Source organism: Staurois parvus, unplaced genomic scaffold, assembly GCF_062004578.1.
Source record: "Staurois parvus isolate SC_StPar_1 unplaced genomic scaffold, SC_StPar_1.0 ptg000189l, whole genome shotgun sequence".
NCBI lineage: Eukaryota > Metazoa > Chordata > Amphibia > Anura > Ranidae > Staurois > Staurois parvus.
In genome coordinates, this window is record NW_028317985.1 from 171700 (window position 1) to 195016 (window position 23317).

General features: G+C 41.7%; 1 protein-coding gene across 3 annotated transcripts in view; it reads right to left on the reverse strand.

Annotated features, from left to right (window-relative positions):
• The window catches only part of CACNA1G (calcium voltage-gated channel subunit alpha1 G), a 132786-nt gene that overhangs the window by 81220 nt on the left and 28249 nt on the right, over positions 1 to 23317 (reverse strand). For all 3 annotated transcript variants that reach the window (XM_089677591.1, XM_089677593.1, XM_089677590.1), the window contains exons 6-11: positions 17646 to 17738; positions 16286 to 17081; positions 13279 to 13622; positions 9920 to 10071; positions 5113 to 5298; positions 2227 to 2341 (exon numbers count right to left, since the gene is read on the reverse strand). In XM_089677591.1, coding sequence (XP_089533717.1) covers positions 2227 to 2341; positions 5113 to 5298; positions 9920 to 10071; positions 13279 to 13622; positions 16286 to 17081; positions 17646 to 17738 — 1686 coding nt within the window. The remainder of the gene's footprint in view (positions 1 to 2226; positions 2342 to 5112; positions 5299 to 9919; positions 10072 to 13278; positions 13623 to 16285; positions 17082 to 17645; positions 17739 to 23317) is intronic.

Below are 23317 nucleotides of genomic sequence, written 5' to 3' on the forward strand. Positions count from 1 at the left end.
CAGAAACCAAAACTTTCCTAATGGCAAGGTTATTTATCTATCAGTAATCTATACAACATCTCTCCACCTCAGCCTTTACTCCAGAGGAACCCTTGAAATAATTTCCAAGGCTCAGGGAACCCCTGCTAAAACCAATTATTTGATAGCCATTGAGAAAGGTGCCCCTTACATTGGTGGTCAATTGAAAAAAGTGGTGGTCAGAATGCCACCCTTATAGATATATAAAAGGATCATTGGGATCATTGGGTTCATGCAACTGGCTTCGCCAAGTGTTCCACCATCAGGTGGGAAGCCAATTAACCACAGTTCAAGGAAACGCTAGCAACCTCTGGAAGAACTATATGGTTCCACAAAACTCTGGTTGAGAGTGGCTGCTCTTTATATTTCACCTACATTTTCAGAAGGTAGGAAGGCTAATAATAGGCAAACCTGTTGACCTACAAATACCCAAACTAATTAATTTACATCTGCCCTGATTTGCACCCCTTGGAAGTTAGTTCTATGTCCAGACCTGCCTTCAAAACTAACAGTTATGGCATACTGAGGGGATGGGAGAAACACCAGGGTCATGAAAGTTTAAAACTGAAACCCAGGGACAAAATACAATATATTCCCCAATAGCTGCAAAGGAATTAAATTGGTGGGCAGTGGAAAGAATGTCTTTTCTACAATGGTGGTCAGAATGCCACCTTTATAGACAGATAAAAATATTGTTGGGTTCATGCAGCTGGCTTTGCCAAGTGTTGTTGGTCCTGGTCCACCATCAGATGTGAGGTCAATCAACTCAAGGAACCCCTAGCAACCTCTGAAGGAATCCTACGATTCCTCAGAACTCTGGTCAAGAATGGCTGCTCTTTATAGTTCACCTAATTTGGGCCACTAATAGGCAGCTGCTGACACCTAAACTTAATAATTTGCATCTGCCCTGCTTTAAACCTATTGGAGGTCAATGCTATGTCCAGACCTGCCTTCAAAACAGTTATTGCATTCTGAGGAGATGGGAGAACGACAGGGTCCTGGAAGTTTAAAGCTGAAACACAGGGACAAAAATGTTCATTTAAATATATTCCTCTCTAGCTGCAAAAGAATGAAATCCACTTTGTGTGCATCAAATTTCTTTATAAACCCAGATGTTACACACAAAGGTGGTGAGAACACCCAAACACTCCCAAGTGGACAGGAACAGTCCGGAATGATCTCATTGTTTAGAAGCCCCAGGTTGACTCCACCTTCCAGGCTTTAAATATTCCTGACCCTACAATATTGTCTTGAATGATCTCACCATATTAGAAGCCCTGGGTTGACTCCACTTTCCAGGCTTTAAATATTCCTGACCCTACAATATTGTCTTGAATGATCTCACCATATTAGAAGCCCCAGGTTGACTCCACTTTCCAGGCTTTAAATATTCCTGACCCTACAATATTGTCTTGAATGATCTCACCATATTAGAAGCCCCGGGTTGACTCCACTTTCCAGGCTTTAAATATTCCTGATCCTACAATATTGTCTTGAATGATCTCACCATATTAAAAGCCCCGGGTTGACTCCACTTTCCAGGCTTTAAATATTCCTGACCCTACAATATTGTCTTGAATGATCTCACCATATTAGAAGCCCTGGGTTGACTCCACCTTCCAGGCTTTAAATATTCCTGACCCTACAATATTGTCTTGAATGATCTCACCATATTAGAAGCCCTGGGTTGACTCCACTTTCCAGGCTTTAAATATTCCTGACCCTACAATATTGTCTTGAATGATCTCACCATATTAGAAGCCCCAGGTTGACTCCACCTTCCAGGCTTTAAATATTCCTGACCCTACAATTTTGTCTTGAATGATCTCACCATATTAGAAGCCCTGGGTTGACTCCACTTTCCAGGCTTTAAATATTCCTGACCCTACAATATTGTTAAAATGTACATACACAGTTATTAAATACAGCAGTTAGACAAAAAAATGGAAACACTACATGATTTGCAGGTGTAAAAGTGATGACGTTTCGCGTTGCAAGCGGAAGTCATGTAACATTCTTTTGCTTCCGCTGTGTGATGAGACACCTACCTAATAGGTTTAACCTGTACATTGAGGAGCACAAAAAATGTCATACAGGCCCTTTTGTAAGTATTAATTTCCACCCCATCTGAGGAGCACAGAGGAGCCCACCAGGAAGATGCTGTGCATATGGACCAGTAAGTGAATGTCGGTGTGTGGATTACAATACCTGGAAAACGGTGACTGTAGCCCACAGAAGGGAGTCAAAGTTCTTCCTGTCAGGGAGGGTGTCTCCGTCTCTTTCAGATGCAAATTTGCAGCCAAATAGGTGCATGCCTAAAATACTGAGAAACATGACAAATAAAAGGTTAAAAATGTATGAAAAAGTACAGAACCTGCTGAGGAGATATTAGGTGTGGGACTGTTTGTGTTTTTAAGTATATTTAAACCCCAATAATGAAATTGTATTGTTTAAAGTGTTACTAAACCCACAACAGTAAAAGCAATCTGTATATGCCGTAAAGCATGCTTGTTATACTCAAGGTGGAATATAAGGAGTTAATCCGCATTGTGTAAAAAGGCTGTTTGATCCTGTTTTCTCTGATCCTCCCCTCCTTCTACTGTCCCCAATCCATCTGCTGATAGTACAGAGCTCTAGGAATCACTCTGCACATGCTCAATTTAGTGTGTATGGCTAGAGAGTTTTTTTTTTCTTTGGTAGGGTGCATGTGATCAGCACAGGACCAATCTGCACTGTCCAGATAGAGGGTCAGGGGTTATGCAGCCACATAGGACAGTCAGAGGAGAATGAAAACTCCTCCTACAAGCGCTCAGCTGGACACTGATAGAAGTCACAAGACTGCTCTAACTGCTGATGAGAAAAGGTATTTAGCAGTTTATATTTACTAAAATAATTGCATTTCCATGTTGTGTGTACTGTGGGAAACCAGATATAGTGAATGCAGGGTCCGGGGAGACCAGATATAGTAAATGCAGGGTCCGGGGAGACCAGATATAGTGAATGCAGGGTCCGGGGAGACAGATATAGTGAATGCAGGGTCCTGGGAGACCAGATATAGTGAATGCAGGGTCCGGGGAGACCAGATATAGTGAATGCAGGGTCCTGGGAGACAGGATATAGTGAATGCAGGGTCCGGGGAGACCAGATATAGTGAATGCAGGGTCCGGGGAGACCAGATATAGTGAATGCAGGGTCCGGGGAGACCGGATATAGTGAATGCAGAGTACAGGGAGACCAGATATAGTGAATGCAGGGTCCGGGGAGACCAGATATAGTGAATGCAGGGTCCTGGGAGACCAGATATAGTGAACGCAGGATCCGGGGAGACCAGATATAGTGAATGCAGGGTACAGGGAGACCAGATATAGTAAATGCAGGATCCGGGGAGACCGGATATAGTGAATGCAGGGTCCGGGGAGAGTGGATATAGTGAATGCAGGGTCCAGGGAGACCAGATATAGTGAAAGCAGGGTCCGGGGAGACCGGATATAGTGAATGCAGGGTCCTGGGAGACCAGATATAGTGAATGCGGGGCCCGGGGAGACCGGATATAGTGAATGCAGGCTCCTGGGAGACCGGATATAGTGAATGCAGGGTCCGGGGAGACCAGATATAGTGAATGCAGGGTCCGGGGAGACCAGATATAGTGAATGCAGGGTCCGGGGAGACCGGATATAGTGAATGCAGGGTCCTGGGAGAGCAGATATAGTGAATGCAGGGTCCTGGGAGAGCAGATATAGTGAATGCAGGGTCCTGGGAGAGCAGATATAGTGAATGCAGGGTCCTGGGAGAGCAGATATAGTGAATGCAGGGTCCGGGGAGACCAGATATAGTGAATGCAGGGTCCGGGGAGACCAGATATAGTGAATGCAGGGCCCGGAGAGACCAGATATAGTGAATGCAGGGTCCGGGGAGACCAGATATAGTGAATGCAGGGCCCGGGGAGACCAGATATAGTGAATGCAGGGTCTGGGGAGACCGGATATAGTGAATGCAGGGTCCGGGGAGACCAGATATAGTGAATGCAGGGTCCAGGGAGACCGGATATAGTCAATGCAGGATCCGGGGAGACCAGATATAATGAATGCAGGGTCCGGGGTTTAGTAACACTTTAATCCCTTTTGGTCTGTTAAATATACCATTGAAAGTGTTTTGTTATATCTGTTCAATAAGTGCAATATACCTCTTGATCCTGCCAGAAATCCAAGCACTTCCTGTACTCTCTGCCTCTTCTGAATCCTGATCAGTTACATTGTTCCTAGCTATTTCTGAGGACTACATACTGTTACTGAGAAGATTGGGGGTTATACTCCTGTCTTAGGGTGCTTCCCCATACAGTCAGCAAGCACTGTCACTCTGGGAAAGAAAAAAAACTAATGCAGCCACCACATATATGGACTGGTAAGCTTTAATATTTTTTTAATATTTTACATTTTTGTTTTTGGGTTTAGTTACACTTTAATCTTTATTTCTCATTTTTAAACCCATCTGCATCCCCAACTGGATGACAGTTGGCTTGTTAAAGCACCTTGGATCAAACACAATCATCACGTTTTATTTTCCCCATAAAATTGTATTTTTACTTTTTTACGCTTTTTGCATCTTCTGCAGCCCATTTCAGCCACTTCCTGTCTATATGCACTCACTCCAGATGTGCATGCACATCATTGCTCTGGACCAGCTTTCTGACAATGTTGCTCCATGCCTATGCAATGTGTGTTGACATGGCCATTAGTGGCCTCCCCCAGGGACTCATGCAACAGGGTGACAACGCAAGCATATCTGGGAGACAGTTGTCATCTAATCACAGGATGTGGCTAAACAAGATCCCAAATGGCAGGATCATCAGCTATTATTTTAATGAAAGCAGATTTCAAAAGACTGAAAACATTTGAACTTACAATAAAATACTGACGCTCATATGAGATTGTAGCAATTTCATTTAGGTCTAATTTAACTGCATGATTTTGATTTGCATCCGATGGAAGAACATTTCATTGGTGGATTGCTCTGCCAGTTCCCATTTTTTCTATTTTTTTTAATCTTACGCCTAGAACTACTCTGCAAAAATATTTTGAGGTATTGAGTGCCTACCTGAAGATGAAAATGAAGAGCATCAGCAACATACAAAAAGTGGCCACGTTGTCCATCGTTTTCATCAGCACCACTAGCTGGCGCTGCAGAGCTGGCATGAACCGCACCAATTTCAGAACCCTCATGAGCCGGAATGTCCGGAGGACAGACAGACCGCCTCCCTGCTGTCCGATGATCTCCCACACACTGCATGAATAAAACACAAGTTGGCTAACAACCCTTTGAAAAAAGAACACAGAATAAATCATACCTAGATGTGTCTAAAGAGAGTATTCTGGATCCTTACATGTTATTGGCCATAGCATCTGTCACTCATTTCTTGGTTGTAGCCGAAAGTCTTCAAAGGCGCAGCCTCCTAATTACCTCCTTGAGCACCAAGGCAGGTTTCACTAGCAATATACTAGATTAAAACCGTGTATGGCAGTGGTAGTCAACTTATGAGCAGGGGCGGACTGACAACTCATGGGGCCCCCGAGCAATAGGGGATCATGGGGCCCCTGTGTCCTTTCCCACGCTCAAAGTACACCCAAAAAGCCTATAAAAAAGGTGCCAGGGGCATTTCATGGGGCCCCCTACTGACCCCGGGCCCTCGGGCAGTGCCCGAGTGCTTGAATGGTCAGTCCGCCCCTGCTTATGAGCTTTGAACTTTGAACTCCTTGCTCCTCCCATGAGCTTCCTGATTTAAGCCATGCCCCTGCACTTCCTGTTTGCCAGATTATTGTGCTCTGTCCAGCCCATATCTTGCTCCTTTGCGTATCTCCACTACCATTACTCATCGACCTTGGCTTATTCCTTGATTATGTTGCTTGATCCCAACTTACAACCACTTGTTACAGATCTCTGGCTTGTTTACTGACTACGCTTCTACTTGATCCCTACCTGCAATATCTGCTACTGGACCCCGGCTCACCTCCTGGTGGGGCAATCCTGAGGATCACCACCTGGTACTAACACATATCAAAACCCATCTCCACCATCAGGAGATCTGGTGATCCCGTGTCTTCCTCGAGGGTGACCTACTTGTGTATTCATCCTACTGGTCGGTGGGAGCCTCTCTACTGCTATAGTTATTGGTTTCCAAGCCTGACCCCTGACCGTGACACATAGGGGTTTATTTACTAAACCTGGTTGACTCAGAATCTTGGGCACCTGTGCATGGTAGCCAATCAGCTTCTAACCTTAGCATGTTCAGTTAAGCTTCAGCCTGGAAAACCTGGAAGCTGATTGGTTTTTATGCAGAAGTGGACAAGATTCTGAGTCAACCAGGTTTAGTAAATAAACCCCATAGTCTCTCTTTAATCTGGAACAGTTTTTGTAAACTGACCCTTTTAATAGGATGTAACCAGCAGATATTCAAAAGAAGTAAAAAATCTGACCTTTGAAATATATGCAAAACATTAAAACCATCAATTCTTCCAGAGAAACTGTATTCTTCCTTTCATGTATAAGCATATACTCTCACTGGCCACTTTATTAGATCTACCTTGCTAGTGCCAAGAAACTCTCCCCCACACCATTACACCCCCACCACCAGCCTGAACCATTGATACAAGGCAGGATGGATCCATGCTTTCATGTTGTTTACACCAAATTCTGACCCTACCATCTGAATGTCGCAGCAACCAGTCTGCCCATTCTCCTCTGACATTATCAAGGCATTTTTTGTCCACACAACTGCGGCTCACTGGATATTTTCTCTTTTTCGGACCATTCTCTGTAAACCCTAGAGATGGTTGTGTGTAAAAATAACAGTAGATCAGCAGTTCTTGAAATACTCAGACCAGCCTGTCTGACACCAATAATCATGCCACGTTTCACCTAAAGTGGTTGTAAAGGCTCAAGGTTTTTTACCTTCAAGCATTCTATGCATGAAGGTGGAAAATCTTCTCTGTACAGCATCCCCCCCAACCCCCCCAATACTCACATAAGCCCCCTCTCAATCCAGCGATATGCACTGGAGTCTCAGCTATCCTGGTATTCCCTCTCTTCATTGTCTGAGACAGAAGAGGGAGCCATTGGCTCCCACTGCTGTCAATCACAGCCAGTGAGCCAATGAGAAGAGAAAGGGGGCAGGGCACAGCCACAGCTCCATGTGTGAATGGATACACAGAGCAGCGGGTGCCCCCATAGCAAGCTGCTTTCTGTGGGGGTACCCAACAGGAGGGAGGGGCCAGGAGCATCGATAGGGGACCCGAGAAGAGGAGGATCTGGGCTGCTCTGTACAAAACCACTGCACACAGCAGGTAACTATAGATATGTCTGTTATTAAAAAAAAAAGCCTTTAGAATCACTTTAAATCCTCCTTCTTCCCCATTCTGATGCTCATTTTGAACATCACCAAGTCGTCTTCACCACATTATAATGCCTAAATGCATTGAGCTGCTGCCATGTGATTGGCTGATTAGCAATTTGTGTGACCAAGCAATTGAACAGATGTACCTAATAAAGTGGCCGGTGAGTGTAAGTAAAAGGTAATGTGTTCCAATCTTTATTACAAAAATGGATATAACAATAAAATTACAAATGGCTGATCTGAATGTACTTATACATCATAACACAGTATAATGTTTGGGAAGCCCCATTGTCCATGGTAAACCAATATAATCTGCCCTGTTGTAAGACTTGATCAGTTGAATGACAAATACTGATGCATTTCGGAGAGATCTCCTTCCTCAGGGAAAAGAGGGATATACCATATATCATGTGTTGTACCAAAAACCAAGCAAACCTGCTGTATATTAAAAACGGTGCATAATCAGGGCTGCCATAAATCCATTTATCCACTGTGGGCCAAAACGAGACACATCGGGGGTCAGCATATATCTACTGGGGCCACCATAGTGTAATACTTGATCAGTTGGATGACAAATACTGATGCATTTCGGAGAGATCTCCTTCCTCAGGGAAAAGAGGGGTATACCATATATCAAGTGTTGTACCAAAAACCAAGCAAACCTGCTGTATATTAAAAACGATGCATAATCAGTGCTGCCATAAATCCATTTATCTACTGTGGGCCAAAACGAGACACATGGGGGGTCAGTATATATCTACTGGGGCCACCAAAGTGTAAGACTTGATCAGTTGGATGACAAATACTGATGCATTTTGGAGATATCTCCTTCCTCAGGGAAAATAGGGGTATACCATATATCAAGTGTTGTACCAAAAAACAACCAAACCTGCTGTATATTAAAAACGGTGCATAATCAGGGCTGCCATAAATCCATTTATCTACTGTCGACCAAACCGAGACACAACCCAGGGGTCAGCATATATCTACTAGGGCCACCAAAGTGTTGAAGATAAAAGGACTCCTTCACCCACACAGGGGAATGGCAGAAATAATACTTTAGAAACAATGGTAAACAATATAAAATCCCAAAGGGACAAAGGGGCTTACAATCAAATACCCATACACAAGTCACATAAAAAGGGGCAAAAGGGGACTTTGTGAGATGTTAATGAGGAATATCTTTCAGATAACAGTCTTAGGCAAGAGACATGACCAACCTGGTGGAAATGAAATGGGAATCTGAGTTTTGCTACCTGCTAAGTCCTAATTACGGATAAGTAAAAATTGAGTAAACATTGAGAATTTTCCCCTTCTCAAACTTTTACTGAAACTCAAGAGATTCCAGCCAAATTTGTCCATTTCAGTGAAATGCATTGGAATGAGGGTAGCCAAAATTTATTAATTTTTGGTGTTTTTTTAATGGGCTTTAAAATGGTGCCTAAAGTTATGGAGGTTCCTTACAACTATCCTTAGCCTGTTCTTGTGCCAAACAAAGCACCTCATTTTTCATATTTCACCCTCTTGTTTTTTTCAAAAGGAAGAAAACCAGACCATGAAAAAAGTCAAATAAAAATGTACAAACAATAAAATACACAAAATAGAAAAAAAAGCAAAGGTACAGAGAGCACTAAATAAAATAAGAGGAGCGCCAACAGGGAGGACCTGAGAAGAGGAGAATCCAGGCTGCTCTGTGCAAAACCATTGCACACAGTTTCTAATTTCTAGGGACTCTTTAATGACTGGCATAGTGCCACTGGACTGGCGGAAGGCCAATGTGGGGCCAATATTTCAAAAGGGATCAAAATCTTTACCAAGTAATTATAGACCTGTTAGTTTAACTTTCATAGTTGGGAAGATACTGGAGAGTTTAATAAAACTTTTAAATTTTAAAAATAAAATAAAAAAATATATATATTTTAAGCAACAAATAGCATGGATTCATGAAAGACAGAAGAAAGACAGAAGAAGTTGTCAAACAAATCTGATTTCTTTTTATGAGAATGTGAGTTTTTATATTTAATAAAAGGTAATATCAGCATCTTGTGGCATCTGCCCTTACCCCAGGTTCACACCTAAGCATTTTCCACAGCATTTTGCAGAAATGCACTACAGCCCATTTGACATGATTTCCTATGGGACAGGTTCACATCTTTGTGTTTTCACCTGGCGCACTTTTGGTTCTATAGGCTGCAATGCAAGTGCTGCAGAAAAGCATGTAGTGTGTTTTTGCTGCATTTGTGATGCGTTTTTGCCGTGTTTTTTATGAGTTTTTGATGCACTTTACATTTTAAATCCGCCAAGCAACAAGAAAATTAAAAAAAATAATAAAATAAATGCAAAACGCATCAAAAATGTGGCAAAAATGCAGGAGCAAAAATGCAAAACGAATGCAGAAACGGGTCAAATGCAAACTTCATAGTACCTAGTACCTGAACCCAGCCTTAGGCAGGACTTTTACTTTTAAACATATAAAATACAGTACAAATTCACAATAGCAAGCTTTAAACTTACCTAATTATGACGATGATACCATCAAATATATTGTAAGGGTTCTTGATGTATCCAAACGGGCCATAAACCAGAAGTTTTAAAACCATTTCGAGGGCAAATAAACTTGTAAATACTATATTACTGATTTCCAGAGCATTGGTCAATTCTTCAGGCTGTGGAAAAATAATACAATATTTTTTATTAGGATAAGTGACCCTAATAAAATAGCAAAAAGTCTAAAACAACATACAATTTTGTTTGCTTCTTTTCTCATATATTTTGTTATTATACTTAAAGTGTTACTAAACCCAGGACCCTGCATTCACTATATCTGGTCTCCCCGGACCCTCCATTCACTATATCCGCTCTCCCCGGGCCCTGCATTCACTATATCTGGTCTCCCCAGACCCTGAATTCACTATACCTGGTCTCCCCAGACCCTGCATTCACTATATCTGGTCTCCCCAGACCCTGCATTCACTATATCCACTCTCTCTGGACCCTGAATTCACTATATCTGGTCTCCCAGGACCCTGCATTCACTATATCTGGTCTCCCCGGACCCTGCATTCACTATATCAGGTCTCCCCGGACCCTGCATTCACTATATCCGGTCTCCCCGGACCCTGCATTCACTATATCAGGTCTCCTTGATCCCTGCATTCACTATATCAGGTCTCCTTGGACCCTGCATTCACTATATCTGGCCTCCCAGGACCCTGCATTCACTATATCTGGTCTCCCTGGACCGTGCATTCACTATATCTGGTCTCCCCGGACTCTGCATTCACTATATCTGGTCTCCCACAGTACAAAGAACATGGAAATGCAATTACTGTAGTAAATTTTAACTGCTAAATACCTTTTCTCATCAGCAGTATATAGCAGTCTTGTGACTTCTATCACTGTCCAGCAAAGCACTGGTTAAAACTTAGGAGGAGGAGTTTCTGCTCTAGGAGGATGCAGAATGTGTATGTATGAATGTGAGTTAGGGACCTTAGATTGTACGCCCCTTGAGGGTTAGGGACTGATGTGAATGTACAATATATATATATATGTAAAGCTTTGCGTAAATTGACGGCGCTATATAAGTACCTGAAATAAATAAATAATCCCTTCAGGCAGACAGTGGAGAAGGTCACAGACTTATCAAAGCCTTCACATCAAGCCTGAGTGACCAACAACCCTTTACAGTCTGGTTTCACCCACAACACTCCACAGAAACTGCCCTTCTAAAACTCACTAATAACTTGTTAATTGCTAAAACCAATTGCCCCTTCTCAGTACTCTTACAATCTTTCTGCCATCCCTGACACAGTTGACCACTTGTTCCTCTTAAAAAAACTCACTCCCTTGGCCTCCAAGACTCTGTTGCTTCCTTTTTCTCCTCCTATATTTATAAGTGCTCCTTCAGCATCACTTACAACCCTACATCCTCCTCTCCTCTTCCTTCATTCAAATAGGTCCTCTAAGACTCCATCCTCAAACCCCTTCAATCCCCTTGCACATTACCAATTTACTAACTGACATTTCTGCATGGGTGTCACACCACCTCCCAAAACTCAGTCTTTCAAAAACAGAGCGGATTATATTTCTTTTCCCCATCCCAGATTTTTCCATTGTGATTAATAGCACAACTTTCCTTCCTCTCCCTCATATCAGGGTGCTAGGTGTAATTCTGGACTCCAACCTTTCATTTCAGCCCCAAATCTGCTCAATGTCCAAATCTCGCTACCTATTTTGTTCCTAAATTAGCCCCTTCTTAACCAGGAACACCTCCAAGCTACTAGTTCACTGTCTTGCTATCTCTCACCTTGAATACTATAACTCCCTACTTGTTGACCCACCTCTACACAGGCTTTTCTGTCCTTCAATCTATCATGAATGGTGCTGCCAGACTCATCCACCTTGCCAACCACTCAGTGTCTGCAATCCCTCTCTGCCAATTCCTAAACTGGTTGCCAATCATCCAGCAAATAAAATCAAATATTAACAACTTACAAAACCTTCCTCAACTCTGCCCCAAGCTACCTCACCAACCTTGTCTCAAAAATTCAAACAATTTGTCCTCTTTGTTACCCCTCAAGACCTTCTGATCTCTAAGTCCCGCATCACCTCCTCCCATGCTCCCCTCTTGAACGTCTCCAGAGCTTCTCCAGTTTTCGGGACCCCCTTACCTCAATCTTTCCAGCTATCTCCTACTCTGTCCGCCTATAGGTGGTGCCTGAAAACTCATCTCTTCAGGCAAGCATATCCAGCCTCTACCTAACAAATGAATTAAAGTTTCTCCAAAAACTCACCCCCACACTGTTGCTTTGTTTGGCATCACTCGCTCTTTCCCTTTTGATTGTAAACTCTCACAAGCAGGATCCTTCTTCTTGAATTGTATTGTAACCCTGCTGTCTCCCTTTATTTTGCAAACAATTTTGCAAGCTGTTGGTGCCATGTAAATCCTGTGATTTTTTTTTTTTTTTTTACAATAAACAATGAACAATATCTGTTGTTTCCAGTTAATGGAAACCTGTCATGAAGATGTATAGTATGTGTGAGTGTATTAGGTGTTATTGAAGTGTTCAATTACACTCCATACATTCAGTTTACAGTATAAGCAGCTGTCCTAGCTTCTATTACTGCTGGACACAGCAGAGCAGTAAAGGGGATTAATGAACGTGGAAAGCCAAAAGAATTTATTGTCAATATAATTATTAATGGAACTCAGTACAATAGGCTAATTTAAAGAGCCCATGGCACAACATTTATTAAAATCCAAGTTTGTCTGTCCTTATGTGTAATATATTTGCTGATTTGCTTTTAATTTAATTATGCTTTTTAAAGGGGAAAGCCATCCAGTACGCAAATTTAAAAAATATATAAAAACTTCCTTATGTTCCAAAATATTTTTAATTTTGTATGGTCAGTCTTGTGATCCAGTCATCACTGTCAATGTATCTAGGTCGATGACCTCGGTTTTCTTCAGGGCTGCTTACCAATACAGCTTGGTCACTGACTGGACATTGAGTAAGTATTCCCATGCAAATTAAATTAAAGATGTTCTTTCTGAAATCTTTTCCTGTCTTCAAGCAATCGGTGTTAGGTTCTCAGCACTGCACAATTCAGTTGAGTCTGACTGGCTCACCTTAGCTGCTGGTGTGTGAGAGATATACTATAAGGACCACTTAGACATTTCTGCTGCTTGTCCCAGTTGAGCTACCCAACATCATCATGCAAAAAAAAGTATAAACAATGGGAGGGGGAGTTCTGCTACAGTTACTGATGGTATGAAAACTAGATTCTGGGAAGACCCAGCACCTTCCTAATGTGGCAGAGGACAAGACTTGATCATTTTAAAGGAAAAGAAGGAAACCCCCTGAGAACATTACCTGCTCATGGTACTCAATCCCCATGCTCAAAGTGTTGATCAGGATAGCGATCATGATTCCACGCCCAAAGTATTTACTGTCCACAATCTTCCTAAAGGTCTCGCACACCATCTTCCAAAGTTTTAGCAACTTGTTGGTGTTCTTGGTCCTCGTCTTCCCCTTTGGTGGCTCAGTTTTCTCGCTGCATTGAGTGTCTTGTGTGAATTCATAGGCCCCGTCACTGTCAGAATCCACATCATCATTATCAGGGGTCTCTGGTTCCTTGCAGTGAGAACACACTTCTGGATCTAAGGGCTCGATTTCTGAATTGGCAGCTTGAATTTTACATGATCCCTTGCAGATACCTAAGGCCACAATTAACCAGTGAAAAGCAATTCCTTATAAACATCAAAAAGCAGCCATGAACATTCTCACCTGTACAATCACACGGGGTATCATGGAAGAGGGTTTGTGTTGCCCATTTTCGTCCATGAGGCCCTTGTTCAAGAGAACTTGACACAAAGCAAAATACCTGTCAGAGGCCACAAATGGAAGGTGCACCCCTGGGCCACATAAAGCTCTTGAGCAGGGGCGGACTGACAACTCATGGGGCCCCCTGGCAATAGGGGATCATGGGGCCCCTGTGTCCTTGCCCAAACTCAAAAAAGCCTATGAAAAAGGTACCAGGGGCATCTCATGGGGCCCCCTACTGACCCCGGGCCCTCGGGCAGTGCCCGAGTTTCCAAATGGTCAGTCCGCCCCTGCTCTTGAGTAATGTCACATATACTGTAGTGACGCTAAATAATTTCAGGTTTACTGCTCTGGAATTGGTATGCAGCACACTTCCATCATGGGTCAGCTGTTTTTGAATTTAAGTAACAATATAATTCAATTAGCCGATCAGAAGGATAATCATTCATTATTGTACTACAACAATCAGAGGGTGGAGTATAAGCAGAAATTGAGGGTTATTTACTAAAACTGCATGGTGTGAAATATGGTGCAGCTCTGCATAGAAACCAATCAGCTTGCAGGGTTTATTGTCAAAGCTTAATTGAACAACTTCAAGCTAGAATCTGATTGGCTACCATTTATAGCTGCACCAGATTCTGAGTGCGTTAGTTTTAGTAAATCTCCCCCACTGCATGCTATTACATATTTATTTTAATATACCAATAATCAAACAATTTTAAAAAGAGATATGCAGCTATGGTAAAGAGATCGTTGAACTCTATGTCAGGTATATCATACATTTTATATGTTTTTAAAATATTGGAAATATAAATATTAAGCATTATATGGTTGTATAAAATAATGCACATGAACAGCAGAAGCTACATATTGTTATTATGGTAGCGTAGGTGTTGCTGTGTTTCAGTAGCATGCATATAACTGCAATCTGAATGAGACCATATTTGTACCAAGACAAAGCATGCAGGACCTCTGTGACAGGTCACCGGGGAAGCCAGCTATTTGTGCCTTCATAGCAGTAATGTGGAAGGTAATGAACCTAATTTAGAATACGATTTGCATTACTAGTCAACCCCCTGCTTTGCTGTTTGTGAAACATAACCAACAATGGTTGACAAGAAAAATGATGGCTTCTCCCGGGTACCTGGTTTGTATAAAAAAAATAAAAGACTTAATCCACTTTAGGGTAACGCTTTATCCAGATGTCATCAGACTAACATTTGACACTTATGTATTCGTGAATAGCAATCAAATTAAAATACAGCTATATAAAAGCACTTCAAATAAAAAAGAAACCAGGTTATTTCATGGATCTGTCTGAACTAATTTGAAATTTCCACTGTGGATTGTTTCTGAAGAGGTAAATCACTCACCAGCTTCTGAATATCTTGGAGGGCCCAGTGTGAAGCCCTCTAATCTTTTAGTCATTGTAATATGTATTAAGAGCTCAACTACCCTCACGTTAGGTCTAAGACTTGCCTTGGATATACGCCCCTTGGTCAAATGAGAACTCTCCAAGGTTGGAAAAAGTGGAAACATTCAGCTTGTAATACGAGAGTAAAACATTTATCAGAGAGATTTGCTTGCTGATAATGGCATTGGCAGTCACCTTGTGTTGCCTGTGTTTAGGTAGGATGTTTAGTTTTAAAATGGCTAGCAGTTTTGGTCAATATGAAGTTCAACCAAAAGTGGTTTATGGATAAATAAAGATAAGTTCTATCACCTGTTGGAATCTCACAGCTTCCAAGGACCTTGGAGAGGATACACTGATCCTTCACTACTAAAACCTTGGCACAATCCCTGCTACAACAGCCATGAACTTTCTTGCCTTAGAAAAACAATCGTCCTGTTCCTGGTCTATTTTACATTTAGGCATATGGAGAAACAAGCAAGGTGATGGATGTGTTTTTGGAAGAAATTAGACTGATTTGTCAGCAGTTTCTTATAACATTCTTCACCCCTGACAAGGAGATCTTTCCCACTTACCAAGGTTCTAGCTCCCAGCTTAACCACAGTTACAACATTTCTCTGCCTTATAAATTACAATAGAATATAAAATGGTAAAACATAACTATGGCCTTTTTATAAGGGGTCAGTCAACCCAAAATTGATAGGATTGGATCCTAGTGGGCCAAATTATCCAAAGGTTTCTTAATTCTATCAGGGAATTAGAAGAGAGATGTCCCCACTTAATTGAGGTCTTCTGATCACCAGCTCCTGGAACCTGCAGCAGAAAGACTCCAATCATAGAATTCATTCAAATATTTTGAAGAGCAGAGAATTAAAATGGGATTAAGATATGAATTTACACTTTGGTATCCTATTGCAACATGGATATCCTTGACTTTTACCCAAGGCCATTTCCCCGGTACTCTCTTGAGATGGACTACTCTGAGCACTGAAAAAACAAAATGGCTTAGAAATTATTGTGGCTCCTTTTTGCCTGCATTAATTAATAAGCAACAGAGGTTGGGAGTACTTTTTTTCTCTAACTGTCGGCAAACCCCAAGACATATACGAAGTCTAGAGTTTAAAGCATTATTTTATATACCCATACCTGTACTCTGGGTCTCTAGTAGCCTGTTCATGGAATTATACATTGGCCCTGTATACAAGTTGGGGTCATTTGTGATCAAAGGGTTTTCTGTCTCTTCTGTTTGTTCTGTCTTCTTCTGCATTTCATGGGATAAACTTGGGTGTACAGTAGGATAGTTTTTATTCCCTGCAATACTCCTTTGGACAGCCTCCGGATTGGCCGTACCAGAGCCAGACTGGGCAAAAACAGGCACGCAATGCACAGGTTCAAGGTGACAATCAGCATGGTAGATGCTATGAATGGATTGTGTGTTAGAGGCAGAAGCAATGGGCGAGGCCTGGGGACCTGGAAAGGGCAGCATTAATCTATTTCCATTATGAGGAGAACTGGTTTCCACTTCGCTGAGCTCTGGGCTGGCCTGTGGTGCTCGCAAGCTCCCATTTCCCAGGTGATAGTGGTGATGGTGATGGTGGTGGTGATGGATTAGATGATGGACAGAAGACCTTCTTCTCCTATGCTTGTGGTTGGGCTTCTCAGTGGTGGTCTTTACTACCGGACTAGAACTTAACCCAAATTTGAAGACTGCCGCTCGGTAGAGCTGGACTACCCGTTTGCTAGCTTTGCGGGTCACATAGACCAAGTATTTGAGTAGCTCATCATAACAGCTGCCAGGCTCAGAGAAGCTGGCCAACGTGCTGGCATTGGAAAGGAAGCGGACCCTTTGCTCCTTCATCAGTTGGCTTTCCCGCTGCTTTGTTTCAGAAAATTGTGTAGCTATGACGACTAGACAAAGGTTGATCATGAAAAATGATCCAATCTAAAAAAGAGATTAGGACATTGTATTAAAGTGGAATTCAGTTTATAATATGTTTTTAAACAATGTAAAACTGCTATATATGGTAATACTGTATATGGTAAAACTCCCTACCCCAATCTGTCCAACTATCTCCTATTCTATCCACCTTTAGACGATCCCTGAAAATCCTTCTCTTCAAAGAAGCCAATCCTGCATCTAACTAATACACTGTTTTTACTTTCTCTATCAGCTCATCCCCCATAGCTATTACCTTTTGTATCACTTGATCCTCCCTCCTAGACTGTAAGCTCTATTGAGCAAGCCCTCTGATTCCTCTGGTACCAAACTGTATTGTAACTGTAATGTCTGCCTTCATATTGTAAAGAACTGCCCAAACTGTTGATGCTATATAAATCCTGTATAATTATAATATATATACATATAGGAAAATATATGTGTGAGTTTCCTAACGAAAAGTAAACGGTTAGAATAATTGCCTGGCTGTTAGACTGACACCTTGATAAAGAAGACCCAACTCATGCATTCTGATTCTAACCCTTACAAGATACAAAAAAGGAAACTTACAATAATTAGAAGAATAAAGTAAATGAAGTTGTAAAAGGAGTGAGCATCCATGACAAAATACATGATGTCCACCCAGCCTTCTAGAGTTATCACCTGAAAGACAAAGAAAGAAATTTCTGTTAGCAATGAGAGAAGACCGACTGGCCCTGCTTATCAATGTGTGTTTGAAGAACCCTGAAAATTGTTCCAGAAAGAATCACAAGGGCAATATTACCTTAAACCTGATTGGTTACCAAACAGTAATAAAGACTGTTTAAGACTGTTCCCTCAGACACGTCAACAAATAAAGATGACACAAATAAATTAAAACCAAAGAAGGCATTGTTCAAACTGGTCAGTTGGCTTTCAGGTGCTCCTTCATCTAGCACACTGTCCGACTGGCTGCAAGCCAGAATTCAACATTTATTGTTATGCCTTGATATATCATTGAAATTTTTCTTGTAGGACTTTAGAGACAATAATTAAGATAAGTTGTGCTCCACTAATTGCCAACATCGCCTAAATAGCTTACAATAAATTCAATATTTCCCCCTTTGCAATTCAGGAATTGTACACAACATATACACCACCACCACCAGCCTGAACTGTTGATACAAGGCAGGATGGATCCATGCTTTCATATTGTTTATGCCAAATTCTGACCCTCCCATCTAAGTGTCGCAGAAGCCTGTGTGCCCATTCTCCTCTGACCTATGATATCAAAAAGGCATTTTTGGCCACACAACTGGATGTTTTCTCTTTTTCACACTATTCTTTGTAAACCCTAGAGATGGTTATGTGTGAAAATCCCAGTAGATCAACAATTTTTGAATTACTCAGACCAGCTTGTCTGGCACCAACAATCATGCCATGTTCAAAGTCACTTAAATCCCCTTTCTTCCCCATTCTGATGCTCAGTTTGAACTTCAGCAAGTAGTCTTTACCAGGTCTAGATGCCTAAATGCATTGAACTGCTGCCATGTGATTGGCTGATTAGCCATTTGTGTCACCAGGCAATTGAACAGGTGTACCTAATAAAGTGGCCTGTGAGTGTAAGCAATAGGCAATGTGTACCAATCATTATTACAAAAATGAATATAACAATAAAATTACAAACGTCTGGTCTGTAGGGTTGCCACCTCATCCCTTTAAAATCAAACACATATTAATTACACAGGTTCTGAGGCTAATTAATTGCAGATAAGGTACTCAGTGAGTTTAGTTACCACCTTAATCAGTCACAGAACCTGTGTAATTAATATGTGTTCAGTTTTACAGGGATGAGGTGGCAACCCTACTGGTCTGAATGTACATATACATCTTAACACAGCAGGGATGGACTGGCAGCTTATGGGGCCCCCGGGCAATAGGGGATCATGGGGCCCCTGTATCCTTGCCCAAACTCAAAAAAGCCTATGAAAAAGGTACCAGGGGCATCTCATGGGGCCCCCTACTGAGCCCAGGCTCTCGGGCAGTTTCCAAATGGTCAGTCCGCCCCTGTAATACAGTATGTTTTACCATTGTCCATGGTAAACCAATATAACCTGTTGTAAGGCGTGATCAGTTGGATGACAAATTCTGATGCATTTCAGAGAGAACTCCTTCCTCAGGGAAAAGAAGGGTTTACCATATATATAAAAAAAAAACAACCAAAGCAGCTGTATATTAAAAACAGTGCATTATCGGGGTTGCCATAAATCCATTTATCCACTGCGGGCCAAACCAAGACACAACCCGGGGGGGTTCAGCATACGTCCACTGGGGCCACCAAAGTGTTGAAGATAGAAGGACTCCTTCACCCACACAGGGAAATGGCAGAAAGGGTACTTTAAAAACAATGGTCAACCATATAACTTCCCAAAGGGGCTTACAATCACATACCCATACAAGAGTCACATAAAAAGGGCCAATAGGGGAGGAAGCCAACTAACCCACCCGTGTGTTTTTCTATTGTCAGAGAATAAAAACAACGGGAAGAGCAGGCAGACGGCAGCCTATGGAGCAGGATGGCTCACTACCAACCCATCATGTTTATCTTAGGTTCCACAGATGTATTTTAAATCTGGTAAATTTCTAACCAGATGGTTATGTGTTATAGGTAATATGCCTGAATGCAGTTCCCCTAGGTCCCAAGGAAATTGGATGTTATCTGCTCCTTTCCTAACACTGAACACCCATCAAATTTTTTTGCCCAGTTAAGCTAAGGAAAACCCTTTACCTCTTTGACGTGTACAACACTAGATGGCATCAAAGCCCCAATACAAATTTCAGCACTGTGGAAGCCTCGTTTAACCGAGTAATAGAAAAAAAAAATCACAAAATTCAACATTAAAAAAGGATAGCTGGAGAGTCTCCAGGTTTTATTTAGAATCTCCTGGGTGTACCCATAAAGACCATTAGCCAAATATCGACAGCACTGCAGGTCTGATTAACAGTCATGATTTTAAGTTCAAATGCCACTGACAGACTTTGTTTTATGTTTACCTGTATTGGTTTATATTAGTACATTTTTAATTACCAAAATATGTATCTGATTTTTTGATTGGACAGTATGTATACTTTAAAATTTTACTAGTGTGTTGTAAATTTGATATATTGTTTTTTGTGTTGGTGAATGTATTGGGAAGTATTTTTGGTGTTTTTGTTTTTCTATAGGAAATCATGGAAGTAAGGATGAGTTGCGTAAACAGGGTGTGCCCTTTGCCTAAAAATATTAGCACCAAAAGATTTTTTCAGCCAGACTCAGAAAATCTGCCTGTAGCCAATAGACAGGGAACAGCATTACTCTGGAAGGGTGCCTCTGCTCCACTTCTGCAGGTCCAGGAGGGTTCCATTTCCTGAGCACAGAAGCAAAATTTTGGACAGAAATAAGACCAATCCATGACTTTTACAATGGAGAAAATTTTCCTTCCTATCCTGTGCCTAGCAACTGCACTCTATCTAGGAGGCTCCTACATCCAATGGTGGTCTCAGACATATAATGTACCTCCTAAGAACCTTATACTGGCCAAACTGGCCAAATTTCAACCAATTCCTACTCAATCATCCAAGTGGCATGTTGGGATTTAAACATGGAAGGAGCCAGGTTGAAAATTGCTGCATCCAATCAGTTTCTGAATACAATAGCCTGCAGGGGAGATTTCTCCATCACGTTGTTTGGCATGTATGGTTGATTTTTCTCTTCAGCCTAAGGGGTTGAACCAGTGAAATCTCAACATGTATGGACTGAAACATTCAAACACTGGACACTGATTCCAGACGTGGAGACAAAAAACATCCGAACAATTCGAGTGTCCTAGAACATGGAGTAGGAATTCTAAAGCTATATGCTAATTAAAGCAGGTGCTTTTCTACTTAGATTATGTTAATCACCACTATCAATTAAAAACAGGGGCGGACTGACCATTTGGAAACTCGGACACTGCCCGAGGGCCCGGGATCAGTAGGGGGCCCCATGAGATGCCCCTGGTACCTTTTTCATAGGCTTTTTTGAGTTTGGGCAGGGACACAGGGGCCCCATGATCCCCTATACCCGGGGGCCCCATGAGTTGTCAGTCCGCCCCTGATTAAAAGTGAGATCCATAAGTGCCTGCATTGACCTATCATTAAAATTTACGCTTCAGAAGAATTATGAGGGGTACATGTCAACTCTATAAATTGGGTTATTATTCTGAGTGAAACCTAGGCAAAGTTCATAAAAAATGAAGATGCAACAGTGTGAATGGAGTCTTAGCATTTCATACACATTAAAGGGATCCAAACCCTTACTTTACAAGCCATATCTGCCTTTGGCTAGCGCTCCTCATTAAAAAATGAACATGTCAGTGGGTTTTGGATGTATATTGCTGTAATAACTCAATATTGCTGTAATAACTCATGAAGATCCTTGTAATGTACACTCCAATGTACTTGCTTTAAACTCCATATATATAAAATGCATACTGTGTTCCTCCAGAGAAACCTTTTCAAGTGCAATATACAAGTCTGCACAGGATTCGCTGCGGTACACCTCTAAATTATTTTATGTTTTTTATGCAATATATATTATATGCATCAGAGGATGAGATATGGGAGGTTATTTATCCTGTATGTCTTTATATATTAATGAGACGCAGCTTTGATATCACACACTGCTATAATGAAAGTGTCCATTTGTCATCTAAGTAGGGCAGAGAGAAACAGCCGGAGAGGAGAGAGAGGACACGTGCCTTCAACACGTTAGATGCAGAGATGTGTGTAATGTGTAGTGTGCACGTGTTGCCTCTCTCCCGTCCAGCTGTGTCTGCACCTCTTCAGTATCCAGAAAAATATTTAGCATCTACGAAGCCCGGGTATGTACCCAGAGCCAACCTATGGGCAAGGTGGTAAAAGCAGGCTATCATACTAGAGACTTTGTTAAGGCACAATTCTTATTTGTCTGCTATTTCTTCACTATGGGCTTGAAAGAGTTGGCCACCAAATTACTACAAACCTAATGTAGGCTGTAGGTACGTATGTGACACATGGGTGAGATTTACTAAACCCGGTACACACAGAATCTGATGCAGCTGTGCACAGTGACCAATCAGCTTCTAACTTCAGCCTGTTCAAGCATGCTTTGACAATTAAACCTAGAAGCTGATTGGTTACCATGCGCAGCAGCATCAGATTCTGTGTGCACCAGTTTTAGTAAATCCTCCCCATGGGGGTCAATATTTAACCTCCTCGGCGGTATGATTCTTTCCGATTTTTTTGTGCTGAAAGCGGTACCATTTTTTTGCATGCAAATATGTACTTTTTTATTGTAGGCTGTAATTTTTAGGAATAACTCACTGAAATCTGTACGAACAAGAGTCTAGTAAACATCCCGGGTATGTTACAATTTGAAACACGAAATCATGAATTATAATTTAATAAATAATCATAAAAAATAATAATATAATAATAATAAATTTAATTCAATAATATAATCAAACCAAAAACACTGAAATTTGAAATACAGAGGCAAATTCGCACATCGCTGAGCAAAGTCGCAAAATCGTTTTCAGTGTCTGATGACAAATTTCCCCCACGAATCATTATCACTCAATTCTGCAAGTGGTTCTGATTTACTATCGCTGTTCTCTAGCCGGTCTAAAACCGCTTTTGACGTAAAGGGACGCTTTTTGGACTCCATGGACTTTTCTAAGTTTCCAGGCAGAAAGAACATTCAAAATGCAGGCAGGGCGCCGGACAAAGCAGTAGGGACAAAATATATGTGAAATGCATTGAAATAGCAATGACAGCAAAAATGAAATTTTTTAAAAATTTCAAATTTCCCGCCGTACGTCCCGACGTCACAGGGACCAGAACACAGAAGCCGGATGCCGGCATCAGCTGGAGGAGATGGCCGGGGACGCTGGAGGGGACACATCGCGGGAGCGAAGGACAAGGTAAGTGCTGCAGGGACTCCCTGTGCAGCGCTGCATGGTAAGCCCGAGTGTAGCTCGGGGTTACCGCTTTTGGTATAGAAATTTTACCCCGAGCTACACTCGGGAATACCGCTAAGGAGGTTAAGAAGTTACACAACTTTCTCCAAAGATTCACATAGTTTTCTAATTTCATTCAGTTTGGAAAAAGTGCAAATTGCAGGTGAAAGTTGTATGAATCTTGTGTAAAAATGTGTATAAATACACCCCTCCATAAAGTTTTAATTTCTCGAATATTTTAGTGAA